Genomic DNA, 20269 nt, shown 5'->3' on the forward strand with positions numbered 1-20269 from the left:
TTAATCACTGGACTTGAACTGCTTAAATTTCAATAAAAATGTGAAAAAAGGGGGGAATTGTTCTAAAACCTTTGACCAGCAGAGTGTTTACTGTATGTTCATTTCGCCAGATCACAGCTCTCAATACCAGAAGCTGCTTCTCTGCATAAAATATTTAAATTATTATTAACAGTAGTGGAAGTTTTTTAGTTAACATTAACTCAATTACAATTTTTAGGTACTTGTACTTAAATTGAGTATTTCCATTTGATGCTACTTTATATTTCTACTCCACTACATTTATCTGACAGTTTTACTTCTCAGATGAAGATTTTACATGAAATAACATAATGATAATCTTATAAATTACACTGTATTATTTAAGATTAAACCACTTGTTACCAAACTTTTGTAGCTTTACAAAAAAACCTCTGTATTTGTGTCTAATAATCTGAGTTGACATTTCTCGTCTTCTTAAATGGTTTTAAATAAATAACTGTTTGAGGCCCAAAGAGTTAAAAAAAACAAACTAATATTTCACAGAAAAAGCAAAGATTAGAGAAAAATTCTGAAAAATGAATCCAAATGTATGTAACTTCTTTCCTCTTGTTAATCATCTCACAACCTCCCAGATTTATTTGTGATTCTTATAAAGTTCTGTAGCAGCAACAATAATAAAATGCTGCTTATGCATTGATTCTTCAGTATTAATTATGTACTTTATTAAAAGTATTTAATGTAAAATGAGTACTTTTATAACTTTATGTATATTTAGCCAATAATAAATTGTAAATTGTAAAATTATACAATTATAAATTGTACTTGTAATGCAGTATTTTTACATTGTGGTATTTCTACTTGTGCGTATTTGTGTAACCAGACATGACACCACTCCCCTGAGCTATGACGACTTTATTAAGCTTAAGAGCTTGAAACAAACAAAAAAACAAAAAACACAAGTAGCACTGGATACATCTACTATAGCTGAAACTATTTTCTGGATCAAAGATGAGAAAATGACATACGAGCAAGATATAAAGTCGGAGCAAAAAAAAAAAAAGGAACAAAAGCAGGAAAACAAATACGTTGAGAAAACAAAGCTGATAACATCTGATTGTCAACATGTCCTGTTATTGCTATTTGCCAAAGTTTTAGAATATTTAAAAAAAACTGGAAAATTAAGCAAAATTTCATCCATTTACGGCTCAATTTCATCTGGATTATAAGAGATAGTTGCCACAAGGAGATGAGAAATATTTCTTTGTTTTTAGGAGCTTTTATGTGAAGTAAATAAAAATTTTTAACTTTCATTGGCCTTTTTTTCCCTCACTATACCAAATACATCACAGCATATCCCTAAAACACATGTTCCAGATGTTTTTGGTTCTCATGTTGAGTCAGTCAGATGACAGTAATTTGCACCAAAGGACATAATAAGGGTTTTTTTCCTGGCTAACTATTAATATCTTGAATAATCTTTGGCATGCATGTGTATTAAGCTCGACACAACAAAAGAAAAAATTCACAATAATAACCACTACAATGTACAGCGAGTGTACATCCGATACACCACTTAGTCTACAGTACATACAAAAAGAGAGAAAATATGGATCCCGTCAGGATCTTTAAATATGTAAACAGGAAATAAGAAACAATGTGTAAAAATACCAGAACTATACAGGTAGTGTAAACCTGACCAGCATTCCTCAGTTCCTTTTTATTTATTTTTTTTGTTTTTTTTGGGAAGGAACATCTTTTTCTTGTACAAGTTTGTTTGCACTGCGAGCAACAATGTTCATATGATGCTTGTTCAGGTGTGAAGTCGGCGTCTCTCTCTCCTCTTTGGCACATTTACAGTTCAACTCCGCTAATTTTACACGAGTAACTCAGTCTCAGTTTTTCTTTTTCCCGTCGTCCTCCAGTTTCCGTCTTCTGACTCAGGATGTATCAAAAATGACAAAGACACCAGCATACCAGAAAAAAAAGGTATACTCGTGCGCGTATGTACGTGTATATTCCCTCTGTTGACGTTTCTGTTGATGAGGGGGAAATTTACAATACGACACAAATATGTAGTATTGACTGGCACGAAACAGCTCGAACAGTTTGGATATAATACAGTGATAAGATATCAAACAGCAGTGCGACGGTGTGAGCACTGCGAGAGGGAGATTCACACACACACACGCAGAAATAAATATTAGTCTCAACAAATCATATCTTTGTCCTCCTCCTGCGCTCATCAATCAAAAACCCTCCAACGTTGTGTCCCAGTTCACAGTTTCCTGTTTCTGGATGAACTGGGTGTGCACTGGGTCCCCCCCCCCCCCCCCCCCCCCCCAAAGGCGTCCAGTCTGTTGGGGTGTCGGGGGTCTAGAGCAGCGAGCTGGTGGGGCTGCCGGGCAGCGGGGGGCTGTGGCTGTGGAAGGTGAGGCTGTGGCTGTGAGACGGGCTCGGGCGTACGGGCAGCAGGTCGTAGTGGCTGGGGATGTGGCTGTTCCTGGGAAGGTCGTACGGGTTCTGAGGGTAACTGGGAACCACCACGCCGCCGGCTCCCTGGACGATACTGATGGTTGGTTCTGGGAGAGAGAGAGAAGAGAGGAAATGACTAAGAGTCTGCAGCCATGCTAGTGTTAGGAAAAGATTTTGACCAGATTAGAGCTGCAACAATTAGTCGAATAACTGATTTTGATGATCGATTAATCGTATAAGAGAACAAGTTCAACTTCTCTGATTCCAGCTTCTCAAATGTGATTTTTTAAAAATGTATTCAGTCTTCTATGATAGTAAAGTAGAAGTAAAGAACATCAAACAGGGGTGCTGAAACCAAAGTCAAAGTTCAAAGCACAAAAAAAAGTTCACACATCCAAATCAGTTAAATTGTTCCTTTTATTCCGTTTTCTCCAAATGCACAGATGTCTCTTCTTCTTCTTCAGTGTGAAATCTATTTATTCTATGACAGTAAACTGAATATCTGTGGATTTATGGACTGTTAGTTGGGACAAAATGACATTTAAGGTGTCAAGTTCAGCTTTGACAAACAGTGATCAACATTTTATGGACCAAACGACTAATCGACTAATTGAGAAAATAATCGACGTAATTGTTATTTGCAGCTGTAGATGGGATGACGGCACTAGAGGAAGAGTCAGGAGAACCAACCCATCCAACAGCTGTAGAGATATTTCAATAAAAAACTAAAAAGTCAGCCTAACGGTAGCGCCAGAGGAAAAGTCAGAGGATCACTTAAGTCAGGAGGGTTCATCCTCTGGAGGCCGTGAACGTTTGTACAAAACTTCATGGCGATCCATCAAATAGTTGCGAGGATATTTCAATCTATTTGTTTATCCCTTTTTTACTCTAATAAAACAGAATGAAAATGAAAATTATAAACAAATACGTCATTTTTGGAAGTGAACAAACGTACCCATGTCGTAGACGTTCTTGGCGGGCGCCGTGGTGGTGGTGGTCGTGGTGATGATGGCGGCGGAGCAGCAGTGCGTCATGTGTTCATGGTGAGCCGGCGATTTCATCTCCACATAGCTGCTCTCCAAGTGTTTGCAGGCCAGAGCGGGCGGGTCGTTGATGGTGGCGTACGGGTTTTCACTGTTGAGGGAGCAGGTGCTGGACAGGGAGCCCTTCATGTAGTCTGACGGAACAAAACCGACACGAACAGAGCAGAAGAATTTATTAACCTGAGTGGTTGAAGAGGTTCTTAACTGTCACTGAACGTCTGCTGGTGATGCTATATGAAAATAATGCTCTGCTACTATTGGATAGAACCTCATATTTCCACTTTCACCTTTTATATCGATTAAAAAATGATATTCTGCTCTATAAAACAACACTATAAACCTTTTGAAATGCTTTTAAAACCTCAGAAAGAAACTGAGAGCAACACAGCGGCTGAACAAAACCGTCCTGCTATTCAGCTCCAATAAAACAATCATGTCTGAAACATTTGCTGCAAAGTAGGAATAAAGAACAGGCTGCTTGGTTATTGCAAGAGTTACCATGGTGACCAATTTCATCCCTGATAAAAAAGGACCGGACAAACGGACGTCATGTCAGGAATTACATTTCAACATGTATGTTAGAGGAGACATTACATCACAGGACAAATAGAAGATGAAAACATGGCAGTAGCAGTTTAAACACACAGCGTTCAGTTTTAGTGGAGGAGAGATTCTCCGGGTGAGTTTTGGGAGTGAAAGCAGGAGGAGAGGATCCCGGCAGAGAGAGGGGGAAACACACAGAGGAGAGGAGTCAGATTCATCCTGCAAAGACACAAACACACCTGTAACACAGAATCACGGAAATCTGTTAAAAATGATATGTTATCACTACAGGGAAGCAGAGCGTTCAGGTTCATACTTGTTGGAGTTTTTCATGCTGCACCTGAAGAAACCACAGACCTGCTGTTCTTCTCATCTCACCCACTTCTCCTCCCGCTGCCTCGTCCGCATGTTGTTTTGTTTTATTTTGGCAGGAATTTTCTCATAAAACAAAGTATCGGACAAATAGAGAGTTTGATCCGATGATGAAAAGTCAGTGAACATGAATGTCAAAGGCGATATTTTACTAAAAAACTAACATGACGCTACAGCAGCGGCTCCATATTTACCATAAACTACTGATGAACTGACGTATTTTATGGACATTTCATATTATATTCAACTCATAACAATAACAGTACAGAACAATTAATAACTGTACAATGAACCCAAATATAAATTCCTGCAGGGAGTTTGGATCAAATTTTTATTGGATTATTTCCAGTTAATCAGAGATTAATTTTCCTTTTTTTATACAATTCTATGTTTGCATTTTTATTACTTTACTCTTATACTACCTACTGTACTGTGCAAAAGTTTCAGGCACTGAAAGTAAAGTGAGAATGCTACAAAAATATTGCTATAAATTGTTTTAATTTATCAATTAACTTCTTATAAAAGTTGAGTAAACAGCAGAAACCTAAATGAAATCAACATTTACTATGAGCAGCTTCGCCTTTAAAACAGCAGCAGTTTTTCATGGTAACTTGCAGGTTGTAGGTTTTTTTTTTATTTTTCTTCTATGGATTTATTATTTAGTGCATCTCAGGTGTTTCTTCATGTTAATCCCAGATTGACTCCATGATGTTGAGATCAGGACTCTGTGGGGGCCGAACCGTCCCATCTGTTGCAGGACTCATCATTCTTCTTCTTCTTTATGACTCTAGCTGTTTGCTTGGGGTCATTGTCATGTCATGAATAAATTTGGGACCAATCAGACGCCTCCCTGATGGTATTGCATAATGGATAAGAATCTAAACATCTTGCACAGTACTGTATATCATATTTAATAGGCTTCTTTTTGACACATTCAGTCATTTTTCACTATATTCTCATCATCACTGCTGCCAGTTTACTGAGGGCTTTTTTTTTTTTTTTTTAGATTTTATGATTTTTATCATCATATTTTGGCGCAGCAGCAGCTTCTGCTACTGTCAGTAGTTGTTGTAAACAGCAGCCTCAGGCTGTTTTCTGCAGCTTTCTGTCCAGCGTCATGTTGTGTTGCAGCTGACAAGTGTGACATCACCTGCTGTAGGCTGTAATATTAGCTCCTCTAACGTCTCTGTGACAGTCACATGACACCTCTCATGTTAGTCGTGGAGCGCTTTGCTTCAGAAAGATGTTTTTTTAGCATCTAACTTAATGTCAAAGCGTTTCCTCTTTATTTCTCTCTGATGGATTCATATTTTCTAATTGCTGTTGTGTTTCTGACAGTTGGAATTGGACTTTTTAGGAATATTTTTGTGAATGAAACTCATCCACAAACACAGCTGAACAGGTCGAGTGACAAAGGTTGAACTCCTCATGAACAGGTGACGTTCATCAGGCTGAAACGAGCGAGAGCTTGTTGAATCTGACTTGGAACAAACCTCACAGAATAAAGTCAGAGAGAGATTTAGAAGAAGCACATGAAACTGTTCTTGCATGAGAGCCGGTGTGTCTGGCAGCCATGAATATATGTACAAAAGCGATGAGGTGACGTGACGTGAGATAAAACCTCCAAATTCTTTCTCTTTGGTGAATGTAATGCACATCCATGGATATTTATGAACACAGAGAGAAGAAAAGAATAACTGATCACAGCCGTAAATCTCTTCTTCATATCTTCAGTGGTTATAACTGCATGAGGCTGCAGTATCTGCACAGTGTGGACGGTCAGGGCCTCCGTTACATGCGACATGCAGCGATCAGCATCCAGCAGGACTTTAAAACACAGAAAAAAACTGAGGGTTCAAGGTTCAAAATGCAAGAGAGACAGTCATTGGTTGAGGGGGGGAGGGCTGTTCGAGCAAGAGGATTGGTCCGGGGGAGTCGGGCGTGTGATGAGGTCACATGGGGCTCAGTCCACCTCACACTGTACCTCTGTAGCGCGGCTCCATGTGGTAACTGTAACGCCGGTCGATGCAGTAAACACCTGAAACCAGAGAGACGTTTATATACCGGTTATTAATATGAAGATTAAAAGGAGAATTCAAGTGTATTCATGAACTACTGTTATGATTATTACCAGTTTGCATATGCATGAACCAGTGAAATGAAGTCATGTGTCCCTGTGTTCAGTTGTTACATGTCAAATATAAATAAAACCATTTTTTGTGTATTTCTATATTAAAATCCCTCTTTTCTCTTCCTTTAAAAAAAAATCACTTTAAGTCAACATAGAGGGGTAATACAGGGGTAAACAAGACAAATAAGTATATCAAAAGAGAAAGAGTAAATAAATGTGAATAAATAAATAAATAAATAAAGTTAATGTTCAAAGAAGGAAATAAATAAACAGTTTTAGTTGCTTTTGAATCGGAGGAGGTCCAAATACATCAATGAATATTTAAATACAGTAAACAAAGGCTTTGTTTATGTGAATTTGCATTTATGTATGTGATATTTGGCAGGAATAAAAAAATGTGATTTATTATTTAAAGAATCCTTTATAATTATTGTTAACAACAGAACAAAAGGCGAAAATAAAAACAGTGTAGATGTTGATAAAATATGTGTGTGAAGTTACAGAAGCAGAATAAGTGAAAGTGTCTTTTTTTTACTTCCTGTAAGATGTTTTCATGTTGGCGTTTAAAACAATGTACACGCCACCCATCATATAAAACCACACGTGACCGTTTGTGGGTCGTAGCGATATCATGGAGTGTGTGATGTCAGAGGGCAAATTTCTACCTCATCATCCTCCTGATCTAACAACAACAGGTGAGGAAGATGTTTGTGGAGGCCAACAGTCCTCTACAGCTCAGTATTGTTCTGTATTTGTCACAAACACCTCTTAATGGTCCAATCAGATTCTATTTATTTTATTTTAATTAACCCTTTAACATCCACCCTTTTTATAGAATTTTCACCTATTTGGCCAAATGGAAAAGCTTATAACAGAAGAACTGTAAGGCCATGATGCATGTATTAGGCTTCATTTGACAAGTGACAGCTTCTAGTTTTGGGAAATGTGTTTGTTTAGCATGTGGCTAAAACACAAACAAAACTACATCAGTTCAAATAAGACTCAAAAAAGTGCCTCCTCGTTATAGTCAGTGAGTCATATTTGAACAACAGTTATTAGGACATGCTTTACGCCAGAACTATGCAGAGCACCATAAACCCTCTACATCTTGTCAACCTGTATAATATTCCAGACCTCTAGGCCTATCCTTATGGGAGCACTGGTGTCCCCGAACCTCTCCAGTTATCTCCAACTGGCCAAATTGTGCCAATTGCTTTTACTCATTACTGCGTGATGCTAAACCGGGTTAAATCCTTCTTGTAACTGCACCATCACTGAGAAATACGTCACAATACAGAAACTAAAGAGACTAACTAACTTCCTGTTAGTGATCCCAGCTCGACTCTGCTTCACTTTCATCCTCATTCTATTATGTTTCATATGAAATGAAGATATTACACCTAGACTACAACTACAACATGTTGTTACCGTATCAGGCTTAAATTGACCTGCTTGACTTCACCAATACTGAAATTCTGCTACACACTCAAATAAATGAAAACTCATAGATTACATAAAAATCCTCATAATTTTTCTTTTCATAACTTTCATTACAGTCAAATACAATAAAATAAAAAAGGAACTTAATTGATCTGCTAATCGTGGAGGTTTAGCTTATTAAAACTGGAAGATGTTTTTAATGTGAGACCAGAATGGACGACATCAGTGAGGAATTTGGCTCGTAGATTTTAAGCCGCTGTTTGTTTCCTTTGGTTCAAACAACAACAAAAACACACATCTGTTTCTGTTTGTCTTAAAGTACATCTGTAAGTGCGTCTGACTGAGGACGTTACAGCTGAAAACAAAGTAAGAGACGAAAGAGCAGAAACTCAGACTGACCGAGCTCACCGAGGTTACAGTAGGCTCCCCACTCCGGAGCGCTGTTCCTGTGTCGCTTCTTCCTCTTCATCTGGGAAAATCAAAGGAAGCCGATAAAACATCAGAAAGCACAGACGCCTTCAAAGAAATCAAAAAATGCATTATATGCTTGTAAATATCAATACAGAGAAAAAAAAAATGCATTTTGTAGATGAAACAGAACATGAAGATTTCATCTGAAAGTATAAACTAATGTGAGATAAATGTGAGTTCTATTTGTTTCCAGGTGCAGGCAGCTGTGTATTTACACTTTCTGGTCACCATTAAAGACTATTTTCCAGGAAGTAAAGCTGTAACACTATAATGAGGCTGCATGATTTAATAAATAGAGTCAAGCTGTAGATGTTAAAAGCTTCATCCAAAGATTTAATCAGGAAAATTTCCTCTTTAGAAAACAGTTCCTGTGAAAACTTTGGTGGATTATCAGGTGAAACCAGGACGTTGTTCCTGTATAAAAATGTTATTTTTGAATGTTTTAGTGTAATTTCTTCCAATTTCACTGTAAGCTCCATAAACAGACATTCAATCACCTCCGTTGTTTTGGAGTGGAGGCAGAAAACCTGAGTAAATAAAACCATTTGAGTTAAATGAGAAAATCTGTTCGTTTTTTAAAAAAAAAGTGAGATATGTAATATCTCTATATAAACTTGACAAAACTTGGCAGCCTTAAATGTGGAATAACTAATTTTTTGGCCACTAGTTTTCAGCAGAAACATGTTATGAACACAACACTGACATATCATCAGCTTGTAAGTTGATATGTTGAAGCAAACAGTTGCTTATTTCCACATCCAGCAGTTATGTAGCAACATTATTGTTCATTTGGAGTCATATTCACTCTCTTTTAGCTCTGTTTTTGCTCTCTACCAACTCCTGAGGGAAATATCTGGCTCTTTAGCTGCTAAATGCTCCACTATGTTCACCAGCTAGTCTACAGCTAACTGTGTTTGCTGTTTGGTGCTGAGCAGGTAGTGTACAGTTGCTTTTTACAGCTTTTTCTCTGAAAACGAGCACTGAGAGTGAAGCGAAACGGTAAAGTTGCAGCTAAACAATGAGCTGAAACTCACTATAAAGCTCCGTGAAGCCGAGAGGAGCTGCAGAGTCGCTGATAATTCTCTGTAGGTTCATCACTACGAGCCACAACCAACACATTACACACCGTCAGCTCAGACATTGTTATAAAAATATCAATTATAGCCGCTTTAATTAACAATAGCTGGTAAAATTTACACTACTGTCTTCTGTTAAAGTGTAACACACAAGCTGCTGCTGAGGAAGAGAGAACTTGGACCCACCTTGGCGGAGCTCCTCTTGTCTGGTTTGGCGTAGTGTGCGGAGTAGGTGCAGGGCCCCAGGGTGCAGTAGCTGGGGTTGGAGAAGCAGCGGCCTACGGAGCTGTTACTGGGAGAAGACTCTGCAGAGGAGAGCAGACCTGTGCACTGCAGCCTTTCTGTCACCACATCACATCACAACACTTTCTCATATCCTGCCCTCCACATATCACCTTCATATATACATGCATGTGCACCTGAAGTGACACTGTCGTCCAAAGCTGCAAATTAAAAATGAAGGAGCTTCAACTGGAACCAAGAGGAGGAAATTCACTGCTGATTTTTCCACATTTTATAGACTAAACGATTCATTGAGAGACAATCGTTAATAAAAGTGAGTTGCAGTCTAGTTCAGGTTGTCCAGTCTGTCGGGACGTGTGCGAGGAGAGAAAAGCACCTGGAGGACAAATGAAAAACATCCAGAGATGCGGACGTCTCACCTGAGAGGGAGTAGTCGGTGGAGTTGATGTGCATGGCGGGCGTGTAGGTGACGTTGGGCACGTGGTGACCTTTCTCTCTCTGCCGATAGCGGAACCAGACCACCAGACCCAGCATGGCCATGATGAGCAGCAGCAGGAAGATGATGCCCAGCACGGCGCCGGCTGACTGGCGCTCCGACGCCAGCGCCGGGCTGATCTTGGTGTACGGGTTCAGTTCCTCCATCATCAGGGCCGCTGAGGAAAACAGTCGACAGGTAAACATGAGAAAATATTTAACACCTGAACTCCTACAACGACCATAAAGTACAGCTACAGCTTACATGAGTCCTCATAGTAAGTTCAAAAAAGTCCTCACGTTTCAAGGTCATTTCTTGAATCTAATGTTGAGAATCACACTAAATTATGATATTTTGCTTCACTGAAATAACTGAAATCTAAAGGGGTTAAACAAAATAACAAACTCTTATTATACTCCTTGTACTATAAAGGCTCACATTCACAAAAATGGATCAAAATCAATGCAGCAGAACCAGAGATATCATCTTTTTTTATTAAACACATTCTTCTTCATTGTCAAAACCTGGCGCCTACATTACCCACAATGCAACTAGACTGTGGACAGTTTAGTTGAACATGTGGGTGTGTAGCCTCCAGTAGAGACGAGGAGCTACGGAGGTCTGCTAACCTCACTTCTTCAACCTCGACCGACCCTGACTCAGATGACATCATCAGTGACATCATCAACTCCCTCTGCAGACCGCAGAAAGGCTTTAAACTACTTTTTTCACATATGCAACATCGCTCCCCAAAAACCTAAAAAACACACTTTGATGTGTAAAAATCGATGGAAGAGACTTCAGCTTTACTACAACACCACTGCAGACACACACAGCTATAAATAATGAGGCCTCATGTCAAATTACAGCATATTTGTCTAATCCCTCATATCACGGTTGGTTAGTTTTAATTCCTTGTTCCCTGTTCCTCATTTAGTCTTGATTATTACACTCATTCTCCTTAAAGTCTCCCTTAAAAATGTGTTTTTCTTCTTGTGCCTTCAGCTGGATGTTTGTTCTTCTTCTCTGTGCAGAATTTATTGTCACGTTCATCTGCTGAAGGAGGAAAGTTTATCTGAGCTCACCTTAAATCTCAGTTTAGCGTGTGCATCTATTCTCTCAGATCATAGACGACTGCGCTGACTACTGAGCTAAAACTTTACTTATCGACTCATTGCAGACAGACCTCTACCTATTTATACACCCATAACACGGAGACAGCACAGCGTGTAACATGTAGTAGAACTTCAAAGGTGATTCTTGCTTTGCACTTTTCATTTATCACTATTTTTTACAACCTAACTTTGTAGAAAGGAGAAGGGGAGCAACAAGTTATGGAGAGTCCCTTTGGACCCCTGATAGAGGAGAGAGACTGAGATAACGATGTAACCGACCTGTGAACTGGTATTTGACATGCTTTTTTTTTTCTTCCCAAAAACAAATAATTTTTAAAATATTTGTATGAAACAAATATTCGTATAAAACCCACTATTTGTGCTTTGCTGAATAATGTATTCGGGCACACCCCCTAGTATCTATGATCATGATTTGTGATATTACAACTAGTTTGGAGCCAATCATGGTCCAGTATGCAAATTACACAAGTGTGATGTGGAAACTTGAAGCCTCCAGTGTACAAACACTGAGAATAGACTTTACAGTGAAGGAGGAAACATCACACAATCCTATTACTATACAGTATTACATGGTAATAAATGACAAACTAGTTTGCTAAAAATACAAGAACAAAAAGTTAAGACAAAAAGTTCTTACAAACTGTAAGATGAAGAACTCCTGCAGACATGTGAGTCCATCAGAGCACTTTTAGCACTTTCATCTTTATAGAAATATCATCTCACGCAGTTTTTCTGTATTTCAGTCTATCTGTTTACTCGTCACCTCCTGTTTTTATCATTCACATGAATCTACATTAAAAGAAAACCAGACGAAGCACCGAACACTCTCATCCATTAGTTCTCACCCTGGTCACAGCGGATGCCTTTGAAGCCGATGCTGCAGTAGCAGGTTCCCGTCACGTAGTCGCAGGTGGCGTTGTTCATACACTCGCACAGCTGCTGGCAGCCGTAACCGAACGTCCCCGCGGGACACTCTGGACACAAGATACACACATATAACAGTTATCACCTGAAAGCTGTTTGATGTCCCCTTGTTTGTGGGTCAAATTTCAGATTATGTGCATTAAATGAATATCATGTGGATGATAAACAGAGTCAGTAGTGCACACACGTTTGTTTTTAGTACAAAAAAATCTAATTTTCATTCTACTGCTACTTCCAGACAAAAGAGACTTTTCTCACCACACAAATTCAATCTCTTAAATGCAGTTTTTTTTTTTTTTACAGCCTCTCATGAGTCTTCTGGCACGAGTCTCTTAGTTGTTCAGGACAAAAACGTTTGGCGAGGCAGCTTTTAGTTTTTATGCTCCGAGAGGATCTGAGAGCAAAGTGCTGATGTCTTAAAGCTGTTTCTATTTTTTTATTGTTTCTAATCTACTTTATTGTTTTTATTATTCCTCTTTTATAATTTATATTTCCCCCTGATTTAGTGTCCAGTTGTTTTTAATTATCTTATTATCAGCTTGTCAGTCACCTTTGAATCACAATAACCTTTATTAAAGGTGCTTTATATATAAAGTTTGATTGACTGACTGTATTTACTTTATATGTGATTGTGAGGAAGCCTGACTATAGTGGCTAGGAAGGCAGCAGGAGGCAGACTCTTGTTGAATGAGTAAAACTGATTTATTCAGTCCAGCGTACCAAAAAAACAAACAAACAAAAAGGTGTCTCAAAAGAATGAAATGAACACAAGCAAAATCAAAGTTAACTTGCTTAACTCAGGATAAAGCAAACTAAGGCATGATCACGTCCTGCTCCCCCTAAACCTACATCTCTCCCCTTAAATAGGCTCCAATCTACCAGGCAGAACCATATTTATTGCAGGGGTGTCCTTTCCCTGAAACCACCTTGCTACTTGTATCAGTCAACATTGTTTACACAAAACACATCCACAACATTAAACCTCAACCTGAGCCAAAACAAGTACAAATCATATCGATACTAAACCAAGCATTTAATGAAATAACATGGTCTAACCCAGTGACATCACTGATGATGTCACCCAGTGTATAAATACAGGAAGTAGTTTGTTTGTAGAGCACATGGTGGGTACGGTAAATAACAAGAAGAATGATTAACTTATGAAATGCAGAAGTTAACCAATAAACAATAACTAAACTTAACAATACTCGTCTGTGTTTTTTACTTTACCCAAAAATGTTGCTGGTATGTGAACTGTGACCAAACATAATGCAAACCACAAACAAACCTGGGGTAGTCTGTGTCTGCAAGTTACAGATTAATGCTGGACAATTAATTACAAACAATTAACAAGCATGGTTAAATGAATAAGCTTTATGGCATTAATGGTGAAAATAGGGTGTGTGGTGTGTTCTCACCCACTTTGTCACAATGATTATTTATTTTTTTAATAATATATAATTGTATACTTACCATTACTACATGTGCAGTGTATTTGTCTACATGTGTGTATATACATATAGTGCTTCTTATTGTATTTATAATATACATAATATTCTAGTGATATTAGATTACTTCTTTTATCTATACTTGAGTGATATATTATTATTACTAGTAACAATTATAATAATATGAGGTCCTTCATATGAATTGCATAAAAACATTTCAGGCATAAAAATATTTCAGTGATTCAATAAAATAGGCAACAAAAATGTGAACAGTCTCGTTAAAAATGAGATTAAAAAGGTCTGAAGATGTTTTTTTAAATTAATTCACTGCAGCTGGATGTCAGATGTTTATGTTCAGGTTGTTCTGCAGGTTTGTTGTTCTGCAAACAACTATGAAGCTGATAAACTATTCAGGGTAAAGTAAAGTAAAGTAGTGATGGAATTTTAACATTGATTGTAAAAGAGACAGGAAGTCAGTGTAAAGAAGCTGCAGTATGGATGTGAATAAAATACTAACAAGTATATAAATGAATGACTTTAATATGTTAAATGTGATTAGATATCCCAATTTTTTATACATATACGTATTTATACATACTCTAACAGTTGAAAGATGTATAATGTTTTATGATATATATTTTCTATATTTCTATCTATAAATCTATATATCTGTTTACATGTGGGATCAATAAAGTTTATCTTATATCAATATTTACAAAATCATGCTAAAAATTTAATTAACGTTTAGTCCATTAAAGTACTTTTTTTAAAATATAATTTTCATTATTGTTGAAATATATGAACAGAACTATGTATGATTGTTCTTTTTTAATTAAATGATTCCAATAAAGACAAATATTGAGTGGGAGTTTTTAACATAATATTCATAACTATGTGCTGAACATGAACACACTCACTGAGTTCACAGCTCTGTCCTATGAAGCCCGTCCTGCAGGAACACTGTCCGCTGATGTGGTCGCAGTCCGCCCCGTTCTGACAGCGACACACCTCGGCGCACTGGGAGCCGTAGAAACCAGTAGGACAGCCTGGTGGGACACGACACACACAACAACTGTTTATGTCTGCGTCATGTGTTCACGACATCTGTCTCCAACATGAGCGAGAAATCTGGAAATGTGTCTGGAAGCAGCTTTTCTGGGATCGGCTAATCTGTTCTGTCTCAGTGGAACCAACACGGATCATCTCTGGAGATTGAACCGAACCCAGTTTTTGCGATTCAGGCGGATTTTAAAGAGTTGAGAAGACTGTTGAGTCTTTGTTTTTCCTCCTTCTTGTTTCTGAGGACGCAGCAACATCGCTACAGCAGACTTCAACAAGTCAACATGATGATCACACAGGTTGTAAACAAACCAGAAATATAGCAAACAAACATTATTCCCCAAACTATCTGTTATAAATATCTGTCTGTCTGGTGAGATGATTTCCCCCATGTGGGTCATGACATCATTAAAACTGTCCAATCAATGAGTTACCTGTCGGTCCGTATGACTACATGTTTACTGCTGTTGGTTCATATGTGTTGGTTCACAGTTAGTGTGAACTTGAACCGGACAAGAACTAAAAACCAACAACGTGTGAATGAACTGAACCTAAAGCTGGTTTTATACAGACTGGACATTAATGGATCAGGCAACAATAATAATACAACATGATAGGAAACAGTTTTATTTCCTCAAACAAGGAGTTTTAGAAGTAAAAACTAAGAAGCTGCTTATTTATTGTCAAACTGTATTTGAAGGGTGTCGCTAAAATCAGTTTCCAAGTCACAAAGGAAAGAAGAATTATGTAATCGCTGTATCCCAATTCCACACTACATACTGACTGTATACAGTATATACTGTATAGTATAGTACTGACTGTATAGTATATACTGTATAATATAGTACTGACTGTATAGTTTACTTTTATTTTGCAGTTAGTAGCTGTACAAGAAATGTGCTTCATTTTATACCAGCAGGAAATTATACAATATGTGTGATGTGCAAAGCCAATCAAACCTGCTACTGCCAGTTAAATCTGACCAAAAGACAGCTCAATGTTTTCTTTTGAAATGTGTCACTATATCACGATTAATTGTGTCCAGCTGTGAGCTCCTCCACTTCCTTTGAGTGGGCTCTTCTAAAGGCTGATTTATGGCAGGTCGCTCCACACTTTTGTTACGTGTCATTCAACAGAAATGAAAGAGTCAGGCAATGTTTTCAATTTATTGACTAATTAAACAAGGATGTTACAAGTTATCAGTAAGGAAGTTCAGTGAAAACTACAGTCTCCATGGCAACGTTAGCAATACTACTCAATCACATTGCATGATAAAATATGTGTCCACAACATAACAAAATTCTCCAGGTGGGCAACATGAAAGTCTTCCATAAATCAGCCGTATGTCACTGACACTGTGGACCCTTCTCAGACAAAACAAGAGCACTGCGCCCCTCACCCAACCTTTTTATTTTGGAAGGAGGTTTGCAGATGAAAACTAGCTGTAAACTGTAAAATCTGAAACATCAAATGGTAGCATTTATGGTTAACACTGTACATGGTCCCTTATAAATAAATACAATTGGCAAACTAAAAAGGTGACGATTCTCAGGAAAGTTCTGGAGTCCAAACTAACTTCTAGTTGTTTTTGTCACCAGCATGCAGCTTCCTCTGTCACCTGTATCTTTGCCTCACGCCAAACTACACTCATCCTTATTGTTCCAACAGCTACAACAGATCATTCATTGTTTTGTCTCCTCTTGCATCGATATTCTTGTTTAAGCCACGACACAGTTACACAACTACAGGTAGTTCAAGGATCAGTGCCACGACTCCAAAGCGTTCTCATATCACTGCGCGGCTGGCCTCACTTCACTGGCTCCCTGTTAAATTTAGGACTGGATACAAAATCCACTTAATTACTTTTAAGGCCTTAAACAAATTGGCACCAACGTATGTCAGTGAATTACAGACATATAGATCCATCAGGCCTCTCAGTCAATAGAACTAGGGCTTCTAGTGGTGCCAGGCTCAAGGATCAGGACCCGTGATGATCAAGTTCTTGCTGTCCTGGCTCTCAGGCCACATAACGGTCTACCTCCGGGGGTCAGAGCAGTGTTTTAAATCTCATCTTCAGACCTTTTCTCAAAGGCATTTTATTGATGCTTCATCCTCCTGATTTGTTTCTCGTTGTTTTTATTTTTCAATAATAAATAATAATAAAGTATCATATTATTTTGTTATTGTATGTTTGCACTTTGTAACCTTGGTTCTTCTTCTTCTTCATGTCGCTCCCTCTGCTCCCCCCTCCAACTCTCCCATGCACCTCCACCTTTGAGTTTTGCATTAGAGTAGAATAACAACACATTCAAAAGACTTTTTAGTGAATATACTTCATCTGGTCACCTTTCCAGTTTGAACAAACTACATACTAAAAAAAACCAGTTTAGAATCAGTGTTGGATCTGGGACACAGCTCTGGTCTTCAGGCTTGTAGTTCTACTATCCGCCACTAGATGGAGGTGAAGGTATGAGCTACTCAAGCAGTGACTCCGGTGCAAAAAGTGAAACTGCATCAATGATCTCACAGCAGCCAGAAAGAGCATCACTGTTTCCCTTTATTGCAACCTTATTCGATCTGTGTGTGCATCTGTGTGCGTGTGTGTGTGTGTGTGTGTGTGTGTGTGACACATACGCTGAGTACAGTAGAGTCCCGTCCATCCAGGGCTGCAGTTACACTCTCCATCTGTAGCGCTGCACTGGGCTCCGTTGTGACAGTTACATGTGTGGATGCAGTCTGGACCCCACGAGCCCTGAGGACACGCTGTCATAAACACACACACACACACAATTAGAGAAACACACACATTAATACACACAATCTCTTCTCAAAACACACCAGCAAACGTCATCCGCCTGAGGGCCGGAGATCAGGACGGTCTGCTCCTTCGTTTGCCTCACCAGTGATTGAGTGATTGTGTTCTGTTCAATGTAAGATGGACAATTATTGTCAGAGCCGATAAAGTAATTGTCTTGAGGTTGTTGTTTTTTTTCTTTCTTTAAGTCGTCTCTGGCTGGTTCATGGTCAGGCACAAGTGAGTAACAAGATGCAGAGAAAATTAATTTCAGTTGGTTCTCCTTTGGAAAGCAAAGACTTGAAGTCGATAATTGCTGAGTTGAGAAAGAGAAAACAGAGAGAGAGAAAGAGAGAGAGAGAGAGAGAGAGAGAGAGAGTGTGTGTGTGTGTGTGTGAAAGAAGAAGAAAGATTATTGGTTATGTCTTACGTTTGGAGCAGTCCTCGCCGATCCATCCAGGGTAGCACTGACAGGAACCGTCGATGGGATTACAAGTGCCGTTGTTGGTGCACAAACACGTCTCAGCACAGGCTTTACCATACTTTCCACTGGGACACACTGTGGAGATGCACACACACACACACATATATAAAGTTAGATAGATAGTCTGTTAAAACATTGAGAAATATAATAAAAACTATGTGGTCCAGATACATTTCCAAGCAAGTATGCAACATAGAAAAGACCTCCTATATAAGGGGAATTAAGATCATTTGCGCAATTTTTTTAAAAACCTGCAATAATTGATTTTTTTTGGCCACTTGGGGGCAGCAATTACATGTTATGAACACAACACTGACATATCATCAGCTTTTAAGTTGATATGTTGAACTCCAGTAGTTACGGAGCAACATTATCATTCATTTGGGGTCGTGTTTCTGTCCACCTGGTGAATGTAAGTCCAATATTCACTCTCTTTTAGCTCTGTTTTTGTTCTCCACCAACTCCTGAGGGAAATATCTGGCTCTTTAGCTGCTAAATGCTCCGCTATGTTTACCAGCTAGTCTACAGCTAACTGTGTCTGTTTGCCGTTTGGTGCTGAGCAGGTAGTGTACAGTGGCTTTTTACAGCTTTTTCTCTGAAAATGAGTGCTAAGAGTGAACCAAAACAGTAAAGTTGCAGCCGGACAGCTAAACAATGAGCTGAAACTCACTTTAAAGCTCCGTAAAGCCGAGAGGAGCTGCAGAGTCGCTGATAATTCTCTGACACACATTACACACTGTCAGCTCATACGCTACTATAAAATATAAAATATCGATTATAGCCACTTTAAGTCCTCATCTCTGCTCGAGACTAGTGGCTCCAGGCTACATTAGCCACTAATAGGATAACACAGCCGAATCGAGTTGTGGGTAATGTAGGTGCCGGGTTCTTAACAAGGAACAAGAATGTGTGGAATAAAAAGATATGTCTGGCTGTCCAAAAAAAACTGTCCATTGTGAGTCTGACAATGTTATAAGAGTGCAAGTCTCAGCTGGTGGAGTAGTCTTATTAGGAAAGAGGAGCTAGAAACAGAGCATATGGAGGAGTGAGGCAAGGACATGTGTGCATGTCACAGATAGCATCCAGAGAGGATCTGCTTTAGAAATATGGTAGAGTGTAGTACTTTGAACTGGAGTATAACCCTGGGTATAACAAATTCACCTGTCAATTATTAGTATCAGTATCTTGATGTCTTTAAAGTGTAACTGCACCCACTGCATAATTATAAAAGAATTATAAAAAGTGGACAAAAAGCTGAAAGGGGGTTGATGTGGATGTGTGAGGCAGGAGATGCTCAGTGACACGCCCTGGCCAGAGACGAATGATGATGATAATAATAATAATAATAATAATAATAATAATAATAATAATAATAACAATAATAATAATAATAATAATAATAATATATGAAGACAGTTTTAGCTTCAGCAGCTAACAGCAGCATTGACCAGCTGCAGAGCTGCGGTCCACAGCTGCTCCACAGCGGGCAGGTTCAGTAACGTTGGAGCTCTGGTTACGCAGCGATCTAACATTTTAAAACATGGTTTTAGCAACTGATAACTGCAGGAACAGACAGCTGGAGAGTTGAAGAGCAACAGGATGAAATGCAAAGAGGATTTCTGCTCTTTTTTGTGTATTTCAACAGTGTTTCCTCCCGCAGACAGTCACAGACGGAGAGATTTCCTCCAGCAGGTCAGTGCTGCTGTTAGCTGCTGAAGCTAAAACTGTGTCGATCAGCATATATTTGAAATGAACGCGGGGTTTGGGGAAGTTAACGTCCCAAAGGGTCGACTCTACGTCAGCGTGTTTCCGCCTTTTCGGGGCTGATTTTATACAGCAGATGACAAGTTGAGCCATTTTCAATCCATGAAATTTTTATAAATTTGGTGTTAATGTCAATATTAACACCAGCACTGATGTGTTTCATCACAGTAGAGTCATATAATTTAATTTGCAGCTCAAAAAACATGTTTAGGTGTGCAGCACCTCTTTAATCTCCGTCAATGTTACTCAATCTATCTTACTCTTACAGCCACTAAAACATTAACAAATGAGTGCCAACCATATTTTATAATTTAATTAGTGTTCAAACAGTAATCAGAGTGGATGGACAGACGAAAATTCTACCAAGAAATGTTGAAAAGAATAAAACAAGCAAATATAATTTGATTAAAATTAA

At 38.6% G+C, this 20269-nt stretch overlaps 1 protein-coding gene across 2 annotated transcripts in view; it reads right to left on the reverse strand.

The window, feature by feature from the left end:
* Positions 1-1693: 1693 nt before the first annotated feature.
* The window catches only part of LOC122986866 (multiple epidermal growth factor-like domains protein 11), a 172809-nt gene continuing 154233 nt past the window's right edge, over positions 1694-20269 (reverse strand). The window contains exons 17-26 of one of the 2 annotated variants that reach the window (XM_044358321.1): positions 18037-18165; positions 17447-17575; positions 14671-14799; positions 12227-12355; positions 10190-10423; positions 9714-9832; positions 8380-8449; positions 6394-6447; positions 3407-3628; positions 1694-2558 (exon numbers count right to left, since the gene is read on the reverse strand). In XM_044358321.1, the coding sequence (XP_044214256.1) occupies positions 2353-2558; positions 3407-3628; positions 6394-6447; positions 8380-8449; positions 9714-9832; positions 10190-10423; positions 12227-12355; positions 14671-14799; positions 17447-17575; positions 18037-18165 (1421 nt within the window). In that variant the 3' untranslated portion in view covers positions 1694-2352. The remainder of the gene's footprint in view (positions 2559-3406; positions 3629-6393; positions 6448-8379; positions 8450-9713; positions 9833-10189; positions 10424-12226; positions 12356-14670; positions 14800-17446; positions 17576-18036; positions 18166-20269) is intronic. The other variant, XM_044358331.1, reaches the window with a different exon arrangement.

This window comes from Thunnus albacares, chromosome 1 (genome assembly GCF_914725855.1).
Source record: "Thunnus albacares chromosome 1, fThuAlb1.1, whole genome shotgun sequence".
NCBI lineage: Eukaryota > Metazoa > Chordata > Actinopteri > Scombriformes > Scombridae > Thunnus > Thunnus albacares.